Source organism: Anopheles funestus, chromosome 2RL (assembly GCF_943734845.2).
Source record: "Anopheles funestus chromosome 2RL, idAnoFuneDA-416_04, whole genome shotgun sequence".
Taxonomy (NCBI): domain Eukaryota; kingdom Metazoa; phylum Arthropoda; class Insecta; order Diptera; family Culicidae; genus Anopheles; species Anopheles funestus.
The window spans coordinates 5,304,940-5,321,617 of NC_064598.1; the positions used below are offsets into that span (position 1 = coordinate 5,304,940).

At 44.0% G+C, this 16,678-nt stretch overlaps 3 protein-coding genes across 5 annotated transcripts; 2 read left to right on the plus strand and 1 right to left on the minus strand.

Moving 5' to 3' along the window:
• The first annotated feature begins 1,016 nt into the window (after positions 1-1,016).
• On the plus strand, positions 1,017-2,146 carry LOC125774883 (uncharacterized). Its single transcript, XM_049445248.1, has 2 exons — positions 1,017-1,774; positions 1,836-2,146. The coding sequence occupies exons 1-2, from the start codon at positions 1,445-1,447 to the stop codon at positions 2,103-2,105; spliced, it is 600 nt and encodes a 199-aa protein (XP_049301205.1). The 5' UTR covers positions 1,017-1,444; the 3' UTR covers positions 2,106-2,146.
• Positions 2,144-16,342, minus strand: LOC125774853 (uncharacterized). 3 transcript variants are annotated; one of them, XM_049445186.1, is made up of 6 exons: positions 14,812-16,342; positions 5,767-6,865; positions 3,046-3,786; positions 2,823-2,955; positions 2,417-2,738; positions 2,144-2,353 (listed from the first exon to the last, which is right to left on the minus strand). In XM_049445186.1, the coding sequence occupies exons 2-6, from the start codon at positions 6,009-6,011 to the stop codon at positions 2,223-2,225; spliced, it is 1,572 nt and encodes a 523-aa protein (XP_049301143.1). In that variant the 5' UTR covers positions 6,012-6,865; positions 14,812-16,342; the 3' UTR covers positions 2,144-2,222. The 3 variants fall into 3 exon arrangements, with proteins under 3 accessions (XP_049301143.1, XP_049301142.1, XP_049301140.1); XM_049445185.1 differs by having other exon boundaries at positions 5,767-6,874; XM_049445183.1 differs by lacking the exon at positions 14,812-16,342 and having other exon boundaries at positions 5,767-7,009.
• On the plus strand, positions 12,707-14,812 carry LOC125774877 (putative eggshell protein). The gene has a single exon (XM_049445235.1). The coding sequence runs from the start codon at positions 13,571-13,573 to the stop codon at positions 14,270-14,272; it is 702 nt and encodes a 233-aa protein (XP_049301192.1). The 5' UTR covers positions 12,707-13,570; the 3' UTR covers positions 14,273-14,812.
• Positions 16,343-16,678: the final 336 nt, after the last annotated feature.

The window sequence follows — 16,678 nt, forward strand, 5'->3', positions numbered from 1 at the left end:
AGCGAAAAATAAGCGGCAGAACATAATTATCAGCTGTAATTGTGGTGCAAATTACGCATCCAATTAAAGTTTGCTACTTTGCAAACAAACCAGTACTGTGTTAAATATAAGAGCCGTTGATAAACGGCTAACGCTTGCGCTTGACGACGGTATTTTGTGTAGCTATTGGTGATGGAAAGAGAATGCTGTGTGAGGATTAAAACTAATTTACATGATTGTGATTTTTTTTTCTATATCAGACCAGTTTCGGCTGAGTAATACGTTTAAACTTTTTTTTATAATTTTATTAAAATGATTATTTAAACTTATTATTGGAGATAACAATTAAGTCATATTATAGTGTATGTTTTTAATTTTAAACAAATAAATAGTTTGAATATATCATTCTTAAATTCTAATACACTGCAGGGAATTTAAAAACAACCCTAGTGAAATGTTTCACCGCGCCACACACAGCTTCGTCGATGAAATATTTCATTCTTGTAATGAAATTCCCAGCCAGCAAACTCGTATGCAATTTATTCTTAATAACGCCTTATTGAGGATTTTGCTCCAATGGTTATATTGCTGAATTGAAATTAGAAATGTTTTTTTTGTGTTTTAAGAAACTTATTTTTCAAATAAAAAGTTTCCTTTTGACAAAAATGAAATAATTTATTTAAAACCGTTTGTCGTGTAACTTACCTTACATATCATTTTCCTAACCCTTGATACAATGATTTAAAATTATAATTCAAACATTCTTTAATTTAAAAAAAAATGCATTAATAATTATTGCTTTACTTAGCTCAATTCATCTTATAAGTAGCTTTTCTCGTACTTCGGTGGCTAATGCAAATCGAACTGAATTCAAAATTTGAAGTTGATCATAGTTTTCTTATTACAACTTTTATAAATTTAATATACAACATGGTAATTTGACAATATAGTAAACACTAGATTTAAAGTGAAATTTCCACTGCTGCTTAAAATGCAATCATTGCTCAATGCCCATGGAAAGAAATTGCACACTATAATTTTTATTTCTCTAAATTCTTGCTCTAAATTTAATTAGCAAGCGCATCTAAATAACATTTACCACATAAATCACATACTAGCTCGCCGTTGTACACACATTGACCTCTACATGACTTGGCTCTACATTCTTTCTCACATGCCACTCTTCACGCACACTTACGTTCTTCATTCGCTCAGAATCGGTAATAAATGACAATGATCTTCATAAAAACTACCAAACGCACATGTGCACCGTTGTTTGTTACGCTTGTCTGGCAAACGACGGCTGAACCACCAGATGAGCAGCACCATTTGCCCTTGCTTGTAACTGATCACTCCTAACAATTGCCAACCAAAGTAGTTGTGATTCCGGGATCGGCGTATGCGGATTGCCTCTCCTAGCACCAGTTCCTTTTGGTAGTTGGTACACGTTGGATGCGCTGGTGAGATGAGTTGCTGCTGTCTGGTCGTTTCTTACCATTTGATCGTAAATTTAGTTGACCGTTTTTCGGAAGTACTCCGCGATATAGTGTACTGTCGCTGCAGAGGTAAAGGTGACGACTTATCGGAACAATCGGCCAGCAACTGCGAAGTATCCACCGTACCGACAGGTGGGTCGACCGCTGGATGTGTGTTGACAAACAAGCCACGCTACGTCGTGATCAATGATACAGTTGAACTGGAGCCGTTTTATTACGACGTCGATCGACGGTACAGTGAGTTGCTGCTTAGAGATCGTCCCGTAGGAACCTGCATAGTGAGACCGTTTAAGCTAAAAGTGAGTAAAAGGCATACTTTGCCTGAAAAACAGTTAATAATTCGTTATTTATTACAAACAGCACGCGACGGTTCGGTACATTCTATCAATTCGTGCGCCCGAAACTTACTTCCACCTTTTTATCCGACACGCCGGCAAGAATGGCATGTACGCACTCGGGCTGGAAAAAGAGCAGGAAAAACGATTTAAATTCCCCATCGACATCGTGCGCTACTACCAGGGACATCTGCTCGAGTGTACAGGAGCAAAACAGTCTATAAAGCTGCAACTGCAACCGCTACCAATTTCGGATGTGGCAAAGGCAGGATGCACCGCAGCAAGGGTGACTTAAAAAGTATACAAATAAAATTTTATTTCCACAGTAAAAATACACCCCAGAAAAGGATCGTGTTATGTACAGTGCGTTTTGTAGGTGTGCTGCAATAGCGTGCGCTCGTGTGTGTGTGTGTTAAGTGGCGACGACCGCTTTATATACGCAGTGTCCATTCTGCATCAATGCTGGCCACAAGAACGCACGGATGATGTCGGAACGCTTCTCGGATATCGGGTATCGTTCGTGCTTCTCCGGTTGCAGAAGGCCTGTGAAAGAGTCGGTGTGAGTAATGGATGTACCCGTTTTCAGCATCCAGCATCCACACTTACCGAGCGTAAAGTCCGTATCGAGGTAGTATGGGTTAGTTTGATTTACCATGCGCCACGCTAATCGCACGCAATCGCTGATGTAGTGGATAAGCGGTATGCAAGCCTCTAGGCAGGGGTACTCGTGCAGCGTAGACAGGACCTGGTTGGCAACCTGCCGTTCAACGTCACCCATCGGGAACCGGTCCGCTGTCTCCTTCAGCTGTTGCCGCACAGCCCGATCCAGAGCGGCCGTAGACTCATCGTTTGCATCCAGCACGTACAGTGTACGGCGCACTTCCAGCACCTTGCGCTCTTTTAGACCGTGGCAGGCACGGAAGGCAAGCTAAAAAGGAAAGCATCCGACAGAGAAGGTTATTGTACATAGATTGAGATATCTAGCAGGGTGTCAGCATGCCGTAAAACCTACCACGATGATTGAGAACAGTATCTTTGCCTTTAGCTGATGGGCGTGTTTGAGCTGAGGCAGCGAATTTAGCGAGTCCAGTGTGTCGATGCGATTTTTACTGTACGTTACGCTGTACTGTCGTACCAGCTCCGAACTATGCAGCAAACACCCATGAAAACAATAGAAGAAAAAGTATTATTCACACCATTTCGGATTCAGTTTTCCGACAGTAAAAAGATCATACTTAGTTTCATCAATGTCGGAATCGGAATGGTAGCCATCACTTCCACCGCTGCTGCACGCGTTGCTAGTCGGACTGCTCGGGGGCAGTGTTGCGATCGGTCCCATCAATCCCAGCACCGTGTCGCATCCTCGCGAGTAGTTCATCAGCAAACCGGCGGCAGGTCGTTCCTCGGTGTTGGCCGTCGCATCAGTACGCCGGATCTGGCCAACACAGAACAGCACCTCCTTATCGTTCTGTACCCGCTGCGAAAGGTTTTCCACCAGCTGGGCTAACTGTTTGAGTGCCGGTTTGTCGAGCATGGTCAGCAGCGTCTTGTTGTCGATCAGCCGCTGCTGGATGTCACCGTAGCCGATCGCTAGCAGCCGCTGGTGGGAAGATTGGGCGGGATCCTGATGTGCCGTGACCGGGCTCAGCTCCTCCAGCTTGTGGATGGCAGTCTTGTACGTGTCGATATGTCGCTGCAGCTCATTTTTGAGCGCAATGTGCAACGATATGAGACTGCCAGTCTGGTCCGCTGTTAGTCCGTGCACACCGAGCCCTTGGATTGCTTGGTCGAGCTGTTTCCGGCGTGCGAGAAGCGAATCCCTTAACGATGGCTGCCAAATGCCGATGGCTTGGGCAAGCTTCATGCATCGTTGCCGCAGTCCCGTCTCGTGTGGATTGCTGAACAACTTCACCAGATGCCACATGATCGCTTCACACGGCACATCCGGACGTGGCGTGGCTACAACCGCATTGAGCCTGTACAACGAAACGAACCATGCGGTATTAGTTTCTGCTGTAAATATTGTACGAGATTTGAAGATTATATAAAAAGGAATATTTTTAGCTTAGTAAGTGAGTGATGATCTACATATGATTGAGAGCTGTAATCTTTAACACCATCAACTCCATTATTGGAAGCAAGAAATGATTAATGGTTTTGCTCGACTAAAAAAGGGTTTCTTGCGCAGGTCAATTAACAGTAACTCGGATGCCGGTGAATTGTTTTTAACGCTGGTAATGAAAACGCCAACGAAGGGAAGGATGAAAGCAAAATCCCAATGTTCTTCAATTGATAACACATTCCGTTATATCTTAGTCATGGTGTAACGAGATTCGTGTAACGTTACCATTATTAAACTTTGGCCTTTTTTGCTCACGATGCGTGTGATGCGTGTAAGCCAAAAAGATAAAAAAAAACCATTCCAAAAAACTTTAAGTTCGATCAGTAATTAAGGCCACGCACACACTCTGTTCTGATTTACCTGAATAGCAACAAGCCGACGTAATTCAAATTGAGCGTACATAGCATTGATGCATTGAATTTGTTAGTAGCCTAGATTTTTTTGTTGGATTCCTCCAAACAAATGCATCGTAGTTTTTCCTACTATCGGTGTGGACCAACGAGACCACCTCAAACGAATACAGGTCATTGGGAAACGTCTCAACGCATTTGTTGGTCCAGATAAAATTTCCCAAAAACCAAAACACAATCGAAACGACTGCTTTAGCCGGTGATCATTTCAATATGCTGATCTTTGCTTAACGATCTCTTCGATTGTGTTCAGCGATTCCGTATGGCTTCAAGCTGCTCCATCGGCCAAGACCATTCGGAGCCGTACCGTTAACATTCCACTTTATGTTTATATTATTTGTTTTGCTTGTTTTTTTTTCTGTGTCACCACATTCTACGCCACTTTCCCGAGAAGCAAAGTCACCTCTACTCGGTCGAGGCTTTAATGATTCGCTACTCATTTGAATTGTTGCGGGTCGGTAATCAACTCCGGCAGGCAGTTCGTATCGACAGGGGCGGCGATTCAATAAAATCAGGTGCCAAAATTTGCTAAACAATCATCGCACCTTCTGCCACAGTCTCGCAGATTCGAGCGGATCGTTTAAATGAGTGGCAAGATCGTGACAAGTGAAAGCAGTCGGTCGACATGTAAAGCGTTTTTGAACATAAACCGAGTGTGTTTTTTGTCTCTTTTCGTAGCTGATGTTGCTATTTCGGGATAGCAGGACGGCTTGTGCCGGAGGAGAAATTCGCCGGAGATTCCAATGCGCAGAAGGAAGTCAATGTATACGCACCACTAAGCATAGCCATCATCTCGTCACAGCCAGAAAACAGTGAGGCAAGAAAGCAAACGACAGCGCAAGAAAAAAACACCTTTGACTGCTGTCATTTCGCGAAGTCCTTTCGACTGACAAAAATCATAAAATCTTCACGGAATGCGAAACTGCCCGGGCTGCCCTGAATGGACACTTTCTTTCTTGCTTAATTTATTTCCATCCCAGCTCGGTGACGCGCGTTAGTCCATCCCGAACTCTGGCAGCAGAACTGGTTTGACCTTACAGCCACACACAGCCGCCAACCGTACCGTCCGCACAGATACAACTTTTCATTTCACCTCCATTAATCAAATGTCCGATCGATAATAAATTGGCGAAATTGGCCATTCTGCTGGATGAGTATCGGAGAAGGGAAGCGACACCAGGGGGCTAAAGATCAGTAGATCGTTTGCCTATTGTCTGTGGCACTGGTGCGGTGTGGAAGCCGGTGTGTGAACTCTGTGCGAAGGGAATGCAAACATATCACTGTTAAGCGATGCCAAATCAGGAATCAGGTTCAGTTTCCAGAATGGTGAAAGTAGTACTATCGCCGCTGCAACGCAAACAGGTTCACGGACGCGCACAGTGTGTAAGCCTTTCGAAAGGACCGTTTTAGCCACTTCCACTTACCGGTTGAAGAAGGACTCGAGCAGATAGGTACTGTGGGGTAGTGCCTCGATCAGGATGTCCATCGGTAGCTCGGCAACGACCGAACGCAGTACGGATGGTCCTAGACGACCCACGACGGTGGCAGCTTCACGGTACTGTCTGCCCTCCGATAACAACATCAACCGGCGGAGCACCTGCCGTGGGCTGGTGAACCCTTCGCGCCCATCCCGTGGTGGGGCGCGAATTCTTTCACGACTGTCCGCCATTAGGGGACCGATTTACTCCAAAAAAAACGCTGCTAGCACTTGTGTTTGTATCTCTCTCCCTTTGTCTTGCCGTTTTTTTTTTCAAGTCTTCTGCCCCAGTCTTGGCTGCTGTTTGTCCAGCTGGAACGGATGATACGTTACATCCGAAACTTCGTCGAGAGTTCGGCGCGTTTCTTTACACTTGCATCGAGGTGAAGGTTAACCCCCCGTACATAACCGAACGATCCGTCACGTTACACTCACTCGCGTAGGATGGATGATAAGCATCGATCTTCAGTGTTATGTTGTATGCGCTTCAAATCTTATGCTCTATCACTAAACGTCACCACAAAATCTGTAACTTCCCGTCAAACTTTCCACCAAAAACTTCGTAGCGCCACTCGCCGCAAAGGTTCTCACGCGCGCAAAAATTCACGGTTCGCAGAATCGAAAGGAGGTCCGCTCATCCGGACCAGTGTTATGCTAACACAATTCACCCGACAATATTACATCACTTGTTTCACTGTCCTCTGCACGGTGCATCTGCAACCGACGGTACGCCTTTTTTTTGGAGCACTATTTTCCCCGAAAGGCCTTGCCGGGTGGAAATTTTCACAGCTCCACCCAATCGCCGCACAAACAATCGCACGGATAAACACGAAACGTTACGGTAACGGCACCTGCCTTGCGGTGACGCTGGTAAGCGAACATGTCATCAAGCGGACGTGCTTTCCGTTTCGTCCCACTTCACGACCTCGCACCGAACCACCAGAATTGGACGGAAAATCGATTTCGTTCAGACGTTGGGAAAGGCTGTGGATGTTGCTGTATCACTTTCGTGAAGTTCGGGTGGTCCAAAGTCACTACGGTTGAAGCTGCATTCGCTGCAAAGAGACGACCGATGGAAAATGGAAAGAAAATCTTTAGTTATGTTTGTTTCGAAGGAAGGGCGTGGTTGGAAAATTGTTCGTTAACAGACGGGACAGAAAAAGCAGAACACAGTTCAATTGTTAATAACAGACTAAAGTAAGAAAAATTAGGTCATGAGGGATGTTACGTCGGATTAGAGCGATCGTCACTGATGGAAAACAATAAGATACGATTCCATGTTAGTAGAGACGAAAATTGTAACTTTTTCTTCATAATAATGATATATTGGATTGGTGTAGAGATGAGAATAACAACTCTTTTTAGTGAGTGTAAGCATGTAACAGTGGTGAGTCGAGTTGCAAAACAAATAAATTCGTGAGTTGAAAGGAAAATGTGCGAGTGAGTTGAACGAAAATGTGCGTTTTTTTTTATTTTTTTTTATTTAAAACATTATTTGAGTGAAAAGAAACTTATTTCAACCAGTTGACATTAAAATAAATCAATTTAATTTTTTTTGCAAAATTTCTCAAAAAAATGGCAAGGGGTAAGCCTTATGAAATTTTTGAGTTGAAATTTTTTTTAAAAATTTTTTCCGATTTTTTATCCTTTTTTGTGTTTAAAGCATTATTTGAGTGAAAGAAACTTATTTCAACCAATTGGCATTAAAATAAATCAATTTCTAAAATTTGCTGAATCACTCAAAATTTCAACTCACTCGGACATTTTCGTTTCAACTCGCGTATTTACTCTTTTTGCGACTCGACTCACCACGGCTAAATGCTTACACTCATGAGTGAAAAAAGAGTCACTAAAACTCCTCGTGGTGAGTGAACGAAACTCATTCAATACAACGTTTCAACTCACTATCTCACTCTTACTCACTTGGCACATCTCTAGTGAGTAAAAGTTTGGTTGAGTTTGGTTTGAAAAAGTAATTGTTTCAATAGCGAAATATGAACGCCAGGAATTACACATGTGTAACGAAGACATAACTATAATAAGGTTTCCTTAATCATCTGTTTAATAATATCACAAAATAAACTGTAGATATAAGTTGAATAACTTCATCAGATGAGTTCACACAAGATTCGAGAAAACATAGTTCCAAGTTCAACAGAGCAAAAGTCTTCATCACCTCCAAAAAGCACCGTTTCTCAACCGTATACTAAATGCCTAATAATGTTTGAAATCAATTGCAATTCTCGCATTCCATTATCGAGACGATCGGTCCACCGTTCCGTGGGACACGAACTTTGGCAACACGCGCCAAACGAACGATCGATTTGGTGCTCTCTGCTCTCTACGCCACTATAACATATCCATTATTCACGCCGCGGTCGAGTGATCGTGACCGAAGAGTTAAGTGACTTTATTTAGTTTGCGAACAAGTCGCAAAGAGGAGACTAACGAACGAACCAGAAGAACCCAGGTTGAATGATCTTTTCGATTGATCGGATTGCGATCGAATGACAGCTGGGGAACACTTTGGCAGGAGTAGACATTGCTGGGATCGAATAATTCCAGACGATCTTGAACTAGTTCCCAAGCGGACGGAACCGAGAAGCTCGTTTAAGCACGCGCACTAAGTGTTACATCTTACCCGGCACCGGGTAATGCTTTAATTAAACAGCTTACAATTACTGCAATTCTGCAACGATTGGAGTGTGTGGACTGGTGCCGGTCATTAGATAGAACACATTTCTCAGCTTCAAAGAACGAAGCTTGTCCCACTTTGCGGACCAGAAAGGGTGGAGAAAATTCCCTGGGAAAGCTTACGCTGTTTGACGGTGTACCGCAAGACCCACAGCAAGGTGTCAAGACAATAAATGAAACAATCATAACTCGCAATCACAACCGTGGCTTTGCAAGGGGTGTCATAAGAGTTAGGGGATGAAATCAATCGCTTCACATAAATGTGCTACCAGCCAGTAACGGTTCAGTTGATGAGTGTCGGTGGTTTAGTAGCAGCGAAATGGAAAATGGGAACGTCTGGTAGGATAAGGTAGCAACAAGCTTCCACATTGTTTGCAGTAATCATCATCGAAGTCGGCAGGCGTTAATCCGTTAGTCGGAACAAGATTTCTTGTCGTTGTTCGAAGATGAATCGAAGATGAAGCTGGAATGTTAATATGCTTTTTTAGCATACCGTCAATGTGTGTGACATTGGTGTCTGCAGCGTGAGATTTCGCCGAGTTTCCTCGCCCGATAGTATTCTCACGCCTACACCCTCTACCCACGGGGATGATGATCGCATGATAAGAAGTCACCTGTCGGTCGGTTGGTTATACCCTAAACACTCGCTATTTACTGTCTCGCTTCTTGTCGTTTCCAACAAAAGGGCTTCTTTCTCAAAACAAACACTCGATGAGTGAACAACAAAAAAAGAACATCTTGGGAACTGGGCATTAGCAGGGTAGTAGGGAATGTGTACATCAAAAGGGCGACGAATAAAAACATGAGACTGGGGTTATGTAATGCTGTTCTTCGCCGTTTGCCTGATGGACCTCCCTTTAACTTTTACCGCGTGGCGATGTATCTTCTACCCTTCGTACCGATGCTCGTTACATCAATTACAATTACGGGTAGACAACATCAACTACAGCAACAACAAACAAAAAAAAAACCTCCATAGCGGACAAGATGGGAACGAGGACAAAACTGCTGCAGATCATATCTCGCTAACGGAATCTCGTATCTCGTCGTCCGGTTTTGTTGGCAGAAGCGAGAATTTTACAAGACGTACCAGAGAGAATGGTTCACTCGCAAACACTTGATCGTTTCCAGTAGAAAATTGCGCAAATTAAAGAAGAATTGAAGTACTACTGTATTTTTAAATATCTTCAAATCAGGAAGATTTCTCCATGAACATAAAAAAGTATCAACATTGTACAGTACTTGTTCTGCACGAGAGAAATTAATCTCATATGCCATCATCAACCGTACGCGAGGGTTAAGCAACAATTCTGTTCCCGTACGTACACCGATGCGCTAAAACTATTGCACGCATTGTTGGTTAAATCACCGTAATTAGATTATCGAGGTACAAACGATTGCAAACCGGCCCACTGACCCACTAAATGAGTGCAACCCGGGTATCACGCGGCGTTTTTCCCCCGACCGCCTATCACAGTATCGTTTCGGAGCAGTTGAGAAGAAAGCGCACCCACCGCGCGTGGAAAGTGTGATGAGCTCACCCTCTTTCACCTCGTTCAGAAATTGATAGGCTTCATTAGCATCATCGCAGCGGGATGGCACAAGATAGGTGAGCAAAATAAAAAAAAAACATTTGGTACCCGATTAGGTTCTCGGCCACCAGTCAGTCTGCCCACCCTGGTGGGAATGGGAGTTTAAGGTTGTTAACAGTGTGTGTGTGTGTGTGTGTATGGGCGCGTGAAACCCACGGTTATTGATTTACGAATGCAATAAACCTATCACACGCAGCTCAAAAGATAAAATTTTCCCTTTACTCGGGGTTATATGTTTTGCATTTTTAACGGCGCCATTTTCCCCCCAACCCCCTCCCCTTTTCAATTCACACAATTTCTTTCCCCATTTCCCTTCCGCTGCTTTTTCATCCCTTGTTTTGATAGATTTTCCTTCGCGCGATCATTAATCGTCGGAAGCAAAATTTGACTCATCGTTTATGGCAGCGTAAAATGGTGGTGATCGATTCGGTTTAATTTCCGTGCGCGATCTAAATGTTCCGCGCCCCCGGGGAAAGGCGCCCGTGTGAATGAGGTGTGCGAAAAGTGGATGCTGCTTTGCGTTTTAAATTTCGATACACCATCATCTCATTAATGGGAAGGTATGTAAACCGGCCAGCGGGCTTTGCAAATCGAAGGCGAACCGTGCCGTACCTTACGGTGGTGAGTAATTAGTAAAGTGTTACGCTCTTGCATGAGCGCCAAGTTTCGAAGCGTTCGATTATGATGCAACCCGTGCGGAGGGTAACCGAAACCCTCAACCGGACCCATTCAAAAGGGTAAATTGGCCAAACAATTTCTACCAAAAAAGAAAAAAAAAGCAAATCGATACAAAAGCTTCTAAACGGTACGGGCCACCACACGTCCTCTGCCCCTTTCTGGGTTCACTCGCACACGAGTGCAAATTGTGCAACATTAATCGGATGGTGCGACCTCCGATCCCGCCGAAGAAGGCCCTTTGCGCATTGGCGTGACGGTGAGCATACCGAGATGGTCCACATAATATGTGAAGCACGGGCACATTTTGCATTCGCCACGGTAGGAGGCCCGAACGCACCGAAAAAAAAAAAGATTTAGATAGAGTTTATTGTGCGTGACCAAGATCACTGAACTGAGGGTAAAACGGGGAGATGCTAGCTTCGACAGCTGGGGAGGATAATTACCACCCCATTCCGGTGAGGTTATACCCCCTTAATGGACGGTGCGAACAGCAAACGGTAAGGAATTACGAAAGAATAGATTAAAACTAAACATTTTGAGCAGGGCGACGGAGATGACCAATCGAACCATATGGGATCACCGAAAGGAGTCGCCGGAAATAGCCAAAATGGTTATTGTACGAACGCTGTTTCGATTGATTTTCCATCTGTCCTGTAGCTTAACCAAGCGTAACTTCTACCCACAGCGAGGCCACCTAATGTCGGTGCAAACTGAGAAAGCATTCTTGCTCCGTTATCGAGAACGTTGATTCGGGAAATTGATTGTAATGAGATTTTAAATCTCCGTTTATTCACACATCTTGATTGACAAGCCATGGGTAGTTGGAAACAAGCTCTACCGTTTGGTAGATTTGGTTCCGGTGAGATTTGTAAGAATAGAGCTTTCCCAAAGAAGCGTAAAACAAGCTTGAAACTCAACCGATATACGCAGAACAGATTTAGCAGTTTCATGCATTCTGACCAGGTGGAACCATCTTCATTGTTTGGAAAATTTTCCGGAGGATGAAGGAATTTTAGGTATGTTTTTTTATTGTAGAAGCGTTTTTGGAGTGAGAACCTCAAGAATTTACCGGGATTGTTGGCACATAATATTGAGAAAAGGGCTTGACATCATTTGGCATAAACGTTTGAAGTTATGCTATGATCACCTATATTTGAGCTTCTCACCAAGAGCCAAGACTCCCTCCGACGAATGTTCTATATCTTCAATTCTTAGATTCAGACCGGACGAATGACACTTGAGGCTCAAAACCTCTAGTCTAACTCAATCCTCATGTTTTCTACGATAGAAATGAATCTGTAAATTTCTCCCCTTTAATTCGCGATTTAACCGAGTTGGATGCTCCGGTTATGTTACGGACTGTACACTACTACAAATGTTATGCATTTTCACGGGTAGCTAAACCTTTCTGGTGAGCTCATTAGTGTGTAAGCGGTAAATGACCCCCTGAGACTGGTGGATATCACCTAAAGCTAATCGCGTGGCTTTTCTTTTACCTTCCCACTAATTCTTCCACACCTATCAGCACAAAAAGAATCTTTCGGCTTTTTGGACGGAAAAGGCACCCTCGAAAAGCCTAAGCTCCAACGTTCTTCCATTGTCTTCTATGCTTTTCCGGTTATGGTTTTATCCCCACACCGTGTTGGGGATTGGGCGAGCAAATAAAACATCTTTTTCCCTCCTCTCTGTGACTCCGCAATCCCTTGTGGTTCTAACGTCCGGTGTCATTGTTCCCCATTGCCTGTGCGGGAACGTCACACGGTTGGCAACAAACTAATGGCTGGGTTCTATCGCGAGACTTCGCGGTGTCACGCGTAAGGGTTTGAAGATGGTTCCGCTCATCACGGGCCCATGAAAATTCGCGAACGACTCACGAAAGATGATGATGGATGTATGCCCGGTGCCATTGTCCGATAAGTGTGCTCGCCGGTACTATTAGTAGCGTTTGCTTTTGTGATGCAAAAAAGGGCACATAAAGTTGGCTGCTAACTAGCGATATGAATAATATAGCGTTTCTGCACCGTTAGAATGTTTCTCACAGGTTTTGTGCCAATTTCGGTCGGTCGGTACTGGTGGTTACTAATTTTCTCACTGCATTCAATCGGCCATCCCCGAACACATCCCCGCTACACTGTTTGGTGGCATTTTTCATCAGACCTTCAAGGTGCGGTCCACCTTCAGCCGTGCCTATTGTGCAATTTGATTTGAAGAAATCAATCTCCAACAAACACTCACGCCAAGTCAATTCCGGGCCAGTGTGATTCGATGCCTTTTTTTTTACTCTGTTTTCACGTTTCAGAGGATGTGAGAGCGAATCGGTCGGACAGAAACGCTGCAACAGCGCAGCAAAATCAATTTACTATTGCAACAATTTTCATGCATCGGTTGATTGAACACATTGTGCTAGATAGGTTTTGTCGTCTGCACAGCGTTGAAGTCACCAGCGGCGTAGGTGACCGGTTTTGGACCAACATCATGTATAAGTACATCATGCAAATGGGCCGCAAAAATTACGCAAATGTTTTGGTTAAGCCCCAAAATGGGAAGGTGTTGAAGGAAAGAAAAAGAAATACAACAACCAAAAAAGCTCTCTCCATCTTTCCCCGAATTCAGTATGGCCGGAAAAAAGGGCTTGCACTCCCTCCTGGAATGGAGCAGTTTTGTCAAATTCAGTGTATAAAAGACACTTGTAGGCGGTAATATGTCAGTAGCTCAGTGCCAGCGAACGATCGTGTTTGGTGGTTGGTTTGTGCAAGTGATAAAGTGAGGTGCACGCAAAAAGCCAAAATGGTGCATAAAGCAACATTATGCTTGCTGCTGGTGATAAGCTGTGTGGTGCTGCTGGCACAGGCCAGACCGAACGGCAAGGAGTGGAAGCACGGTGGTGGCAAGGATCACCACTCGGAGGAACATTCGTCGCACGGTGAAAAGGGTGAAAAGGGATACAAGAAAAAGGAGGAACATGACGAGGGCAAGAAGGGCCACCACGATAAGGAGGGCCACAAGAAGGAATACCACGATGAGGGTGGACACAAGAAGAAGCACCACGACGAAGGTGGCTATCATCATGAGAGCAAGAAGGGCGAGAAGGGCGAAAAGGGGCACAAGTTCGAGGAGAGCGGTCACTTCAAGAAGGGACACTCGACCAAGGGCCATCACGAGATCCACAAAAAGGACGAGTTTAAGAAGGAGAAAAAGTTCTTCGACGAGGATCACGACGAAGGGTTCGACGAGAAGCATGGCGATTTCCACGAGGAGCATGGCTACAAGAAGGGTGGCTCGGAGAAGGGCGGCCACAAGAAGGCCGGCAAGCATCATGACCATTACGGCAAGAAGGGCCACAAGAAGAAGGGCTCGCACCATCACGATCACAAGGGTCACAAGGAGGAGCATGGACACGATAAGCACTGGAGCCACAAGGAAGACTTTGGCAAGAAGGGTGGCAAGGATCATCACAAGAAGTGGGGTCACAAGAAGGGTGGCCACTAAGGGGGGCGAAGAATTTTGATTGCTGTGTGCGTCTGTGCCAGTGTGACTGAGAGGCTCCGTAGTTGCGTAGTGTTTCATATGCAAACGATCAATGTTGATGTGTAATGTTTGAAACCGTTTGAAAAATGGGAGAAATACAACCGAAAACAGTACAGTATCGTTAACCATTCAAAGATATTTTGTATATATTTCTCTCTCTCTCACACTCTATCTCTTGCAAAGATCAGAAAATATCGATTCCATCATAAGGCACGGATCAATGGTTTCATAATTGATTCACCCGTGACTCAACAGTATGCGCAGAATTTTCAAATTAAAGAACCGCACAAAACAACAAGCGTAGAATAAAATTGGTTCTACACCGTTATGAAGGCCAGAGCGTGGGGATGATTCCCGGTACCGGTTCACGAGATGTAGAATATTAATTTCACGCATCGGTGCTTGATCCGATTGGTTTGTTATAAGGAATATGAAGAGTTTTCCCTACTATCTTAAAATATTTGAAGTACTGTCCATGTCCACGTTCAACATATACTCACATGCCTAAGTGCAACTCAACTGAAGGGGCTGAAGAGCAAATATTTGCTTGTTTGTTTGCTCGTTGGCCTTCTAAAGTAAACAAAGTTGTTTGCACGTTTGTTTATTTGTTCAAGCAATGCTCAGAAATGCATCCAATTGTTTGATGTTCGGGAAGGAAGATGAACCACCAACACCGTTTGCCTTTATTTTAGACACTTTCGTTGCACTTGCTATTGAGTGTTCACTTTCACAGACCCTTCTGGTTGGTTCTTTCTTCTAGGGCTCGTGTTTGCCCTTCACGTCTTAGTCACGACCCTGTTGCTCGCATCACTGCACCATGTTTGTAATCACCTTTGCGAGGTATGAGTTATTGCCATTTACCTCCCTCGTCCATTTATCACTCGATCATGCTTTGCTTCTGTCACACCGATCAACTCACGATTGCACCATTGGGATTTTCCAATTACCCTTTCGCACAAGCGCACAGAAAAAAAGAAACGAACTGTTATGCACCTTCGTTCCACCTTCGATTTTTCACCTGACACAATCAAACGCAAAACCAGACCACACACTATGCACGTTGCTGCTGCATCGAAGCGTAACGGTGGAAAGCACGTTGGCTCGCGAGTTCACATCCGCTCGGTACGACGACGAATCACGAACTGCTCCCCACGGTATGCCGCCGATATGCTGCTGGCCCTGGCTCGACTGAAGATGAACGTGCGTTGTGTGAGATGCCGATCGGTACATTCGGGTGGATGGTGGAGTTTGTTTGGTCGTTCGTACGAAAGAAAGTCTCGAAGAGAAGCTGAAACGAAGCGAGAGAGATTGAAAGAAATGAAAATAAAAAACACACACACAGCACAGCGGACACAATAATCTACCCTCCCTAGAAAGGAGAACAGGTTGAATGGCGTAGGTTAGTTGGGCGGGTGAGAGACCCTCAGCGAGGAAGGAAATTTAACCCTTCTTGTCCATCAGTCTCCACCCCCGGGGGTGCTAGGGGGTGTAGAGCTGGAAACCTTTCCGGTAAGAGCACGCACCGTGTGAGATGTGTCACTGTGTGCAGCCATCGGTGACATCTTGACTCTTCATGCTGGGGTTTTAATTTTGTGTGTTGTGTTTTTGATTGTCTTCGGAATTCGGAAGCAATAGAAGGTGAAGGAAGGGGGAGGAGATGATAATGTCATGAATTGCTTACACAAATTCATTGTTTTGCACCTTCGCACTATGAATGGAATGTTTACGCGATTAGTTGTAATATGAAATGGAATTAATTTGGCATTTTTCTTCTTTGATATTGGCAAATTATATAACAATGGTATGATCGTTAACGTTCAGCCAATGTTGAATTTTGTTACAGTCTTTGAGAGTAAGAGAACTCTTCACAGTTCAACAGAGAGTAAATTTCGTGATCTAATCAAGTTGATCTAATGGTTGTTAGATTAAGTTTTGTGATATATTTATTTTTATTGAAACACACAATTAGAAAATGAACAGTTATATATATCTGAGAGATACAAAAGCATCCATATTGTCCGGATTAATTATTTAAAAATGTCAATTAAAACGGGGACCAGTTTACCAACAAGAAGAATAAAGTAAAATTTCTAATGGAATCTTGAGCAAATAAAAAATAACTTAACGAATGAGTTTCCTGGAGAAACTTTATTTTGGGCAATTTTGTAAGGTCGTTTAAGGTACCGCTTTTTCCATATAAAAACAAAACTAACATCATCCCAAAAATTCGATCCCTAAGGGTTCGAGTTCACCATTAATCATTAAGTAATTGTCGTCACATTAGCGTCATCTTTGCAATGACGATCGTTTTCGGTTAACCCACTCTATCTGGAACGTGCTGCGTGCTTCGACGTTCATCGATCGATG

What these genes read in the sequence shown, in the direction of transcription:
- LOC125774883 (XM_049445248.1), top strand. Translation starts at nt 1,445, where the DNA reads ATGAGTTGCTGCTGTCTGGTCGTTTCTTACCATTTGATCGTAAATTTA. An exon ending in TGAGACCGTTTAAGCTAAAA is followed by an intron (nt 1,775 to 1,835) that starts GTGAGTAAAAGG and finishes TATTACAAACAG; the next exon opens with CACGCGACGGTTCGGTACAT.
- LOC125774877 (XM_049445235.1), top strand. Translation starts at nt 13,571, where the DNA reads ATGGTGCATAAAGCAACATTATGCTTGCTGCTGGTGATAAGCTGTGTG.
- LOC125774853 (XM_049445186.1), bottom strand. Translation starts at nt 6,011, where the DNA reads ATGGCGGACAGTCGTGAAAGAATTCGCGCCCCACCACGGGATGGGCGC. An exon ending in TACTGTTCTCAATCATCGTG is followed by an intron (nt 2,739 to 2,822) that starts GTAGGTTTTACG and finishes TTTCCTTTTTAG; the next exon opens with CTTGCCTTCCGTGCCTGCCA. An exon ending in CGATACGGACTTTACGCTCG is followed by an intron (nt 2,354 to 2,416) that starts GTAAGTGTGGAT and finishes ACTCTTTCACAG; the next exon opens with GCCTTCTGCAACCGGAGAAG.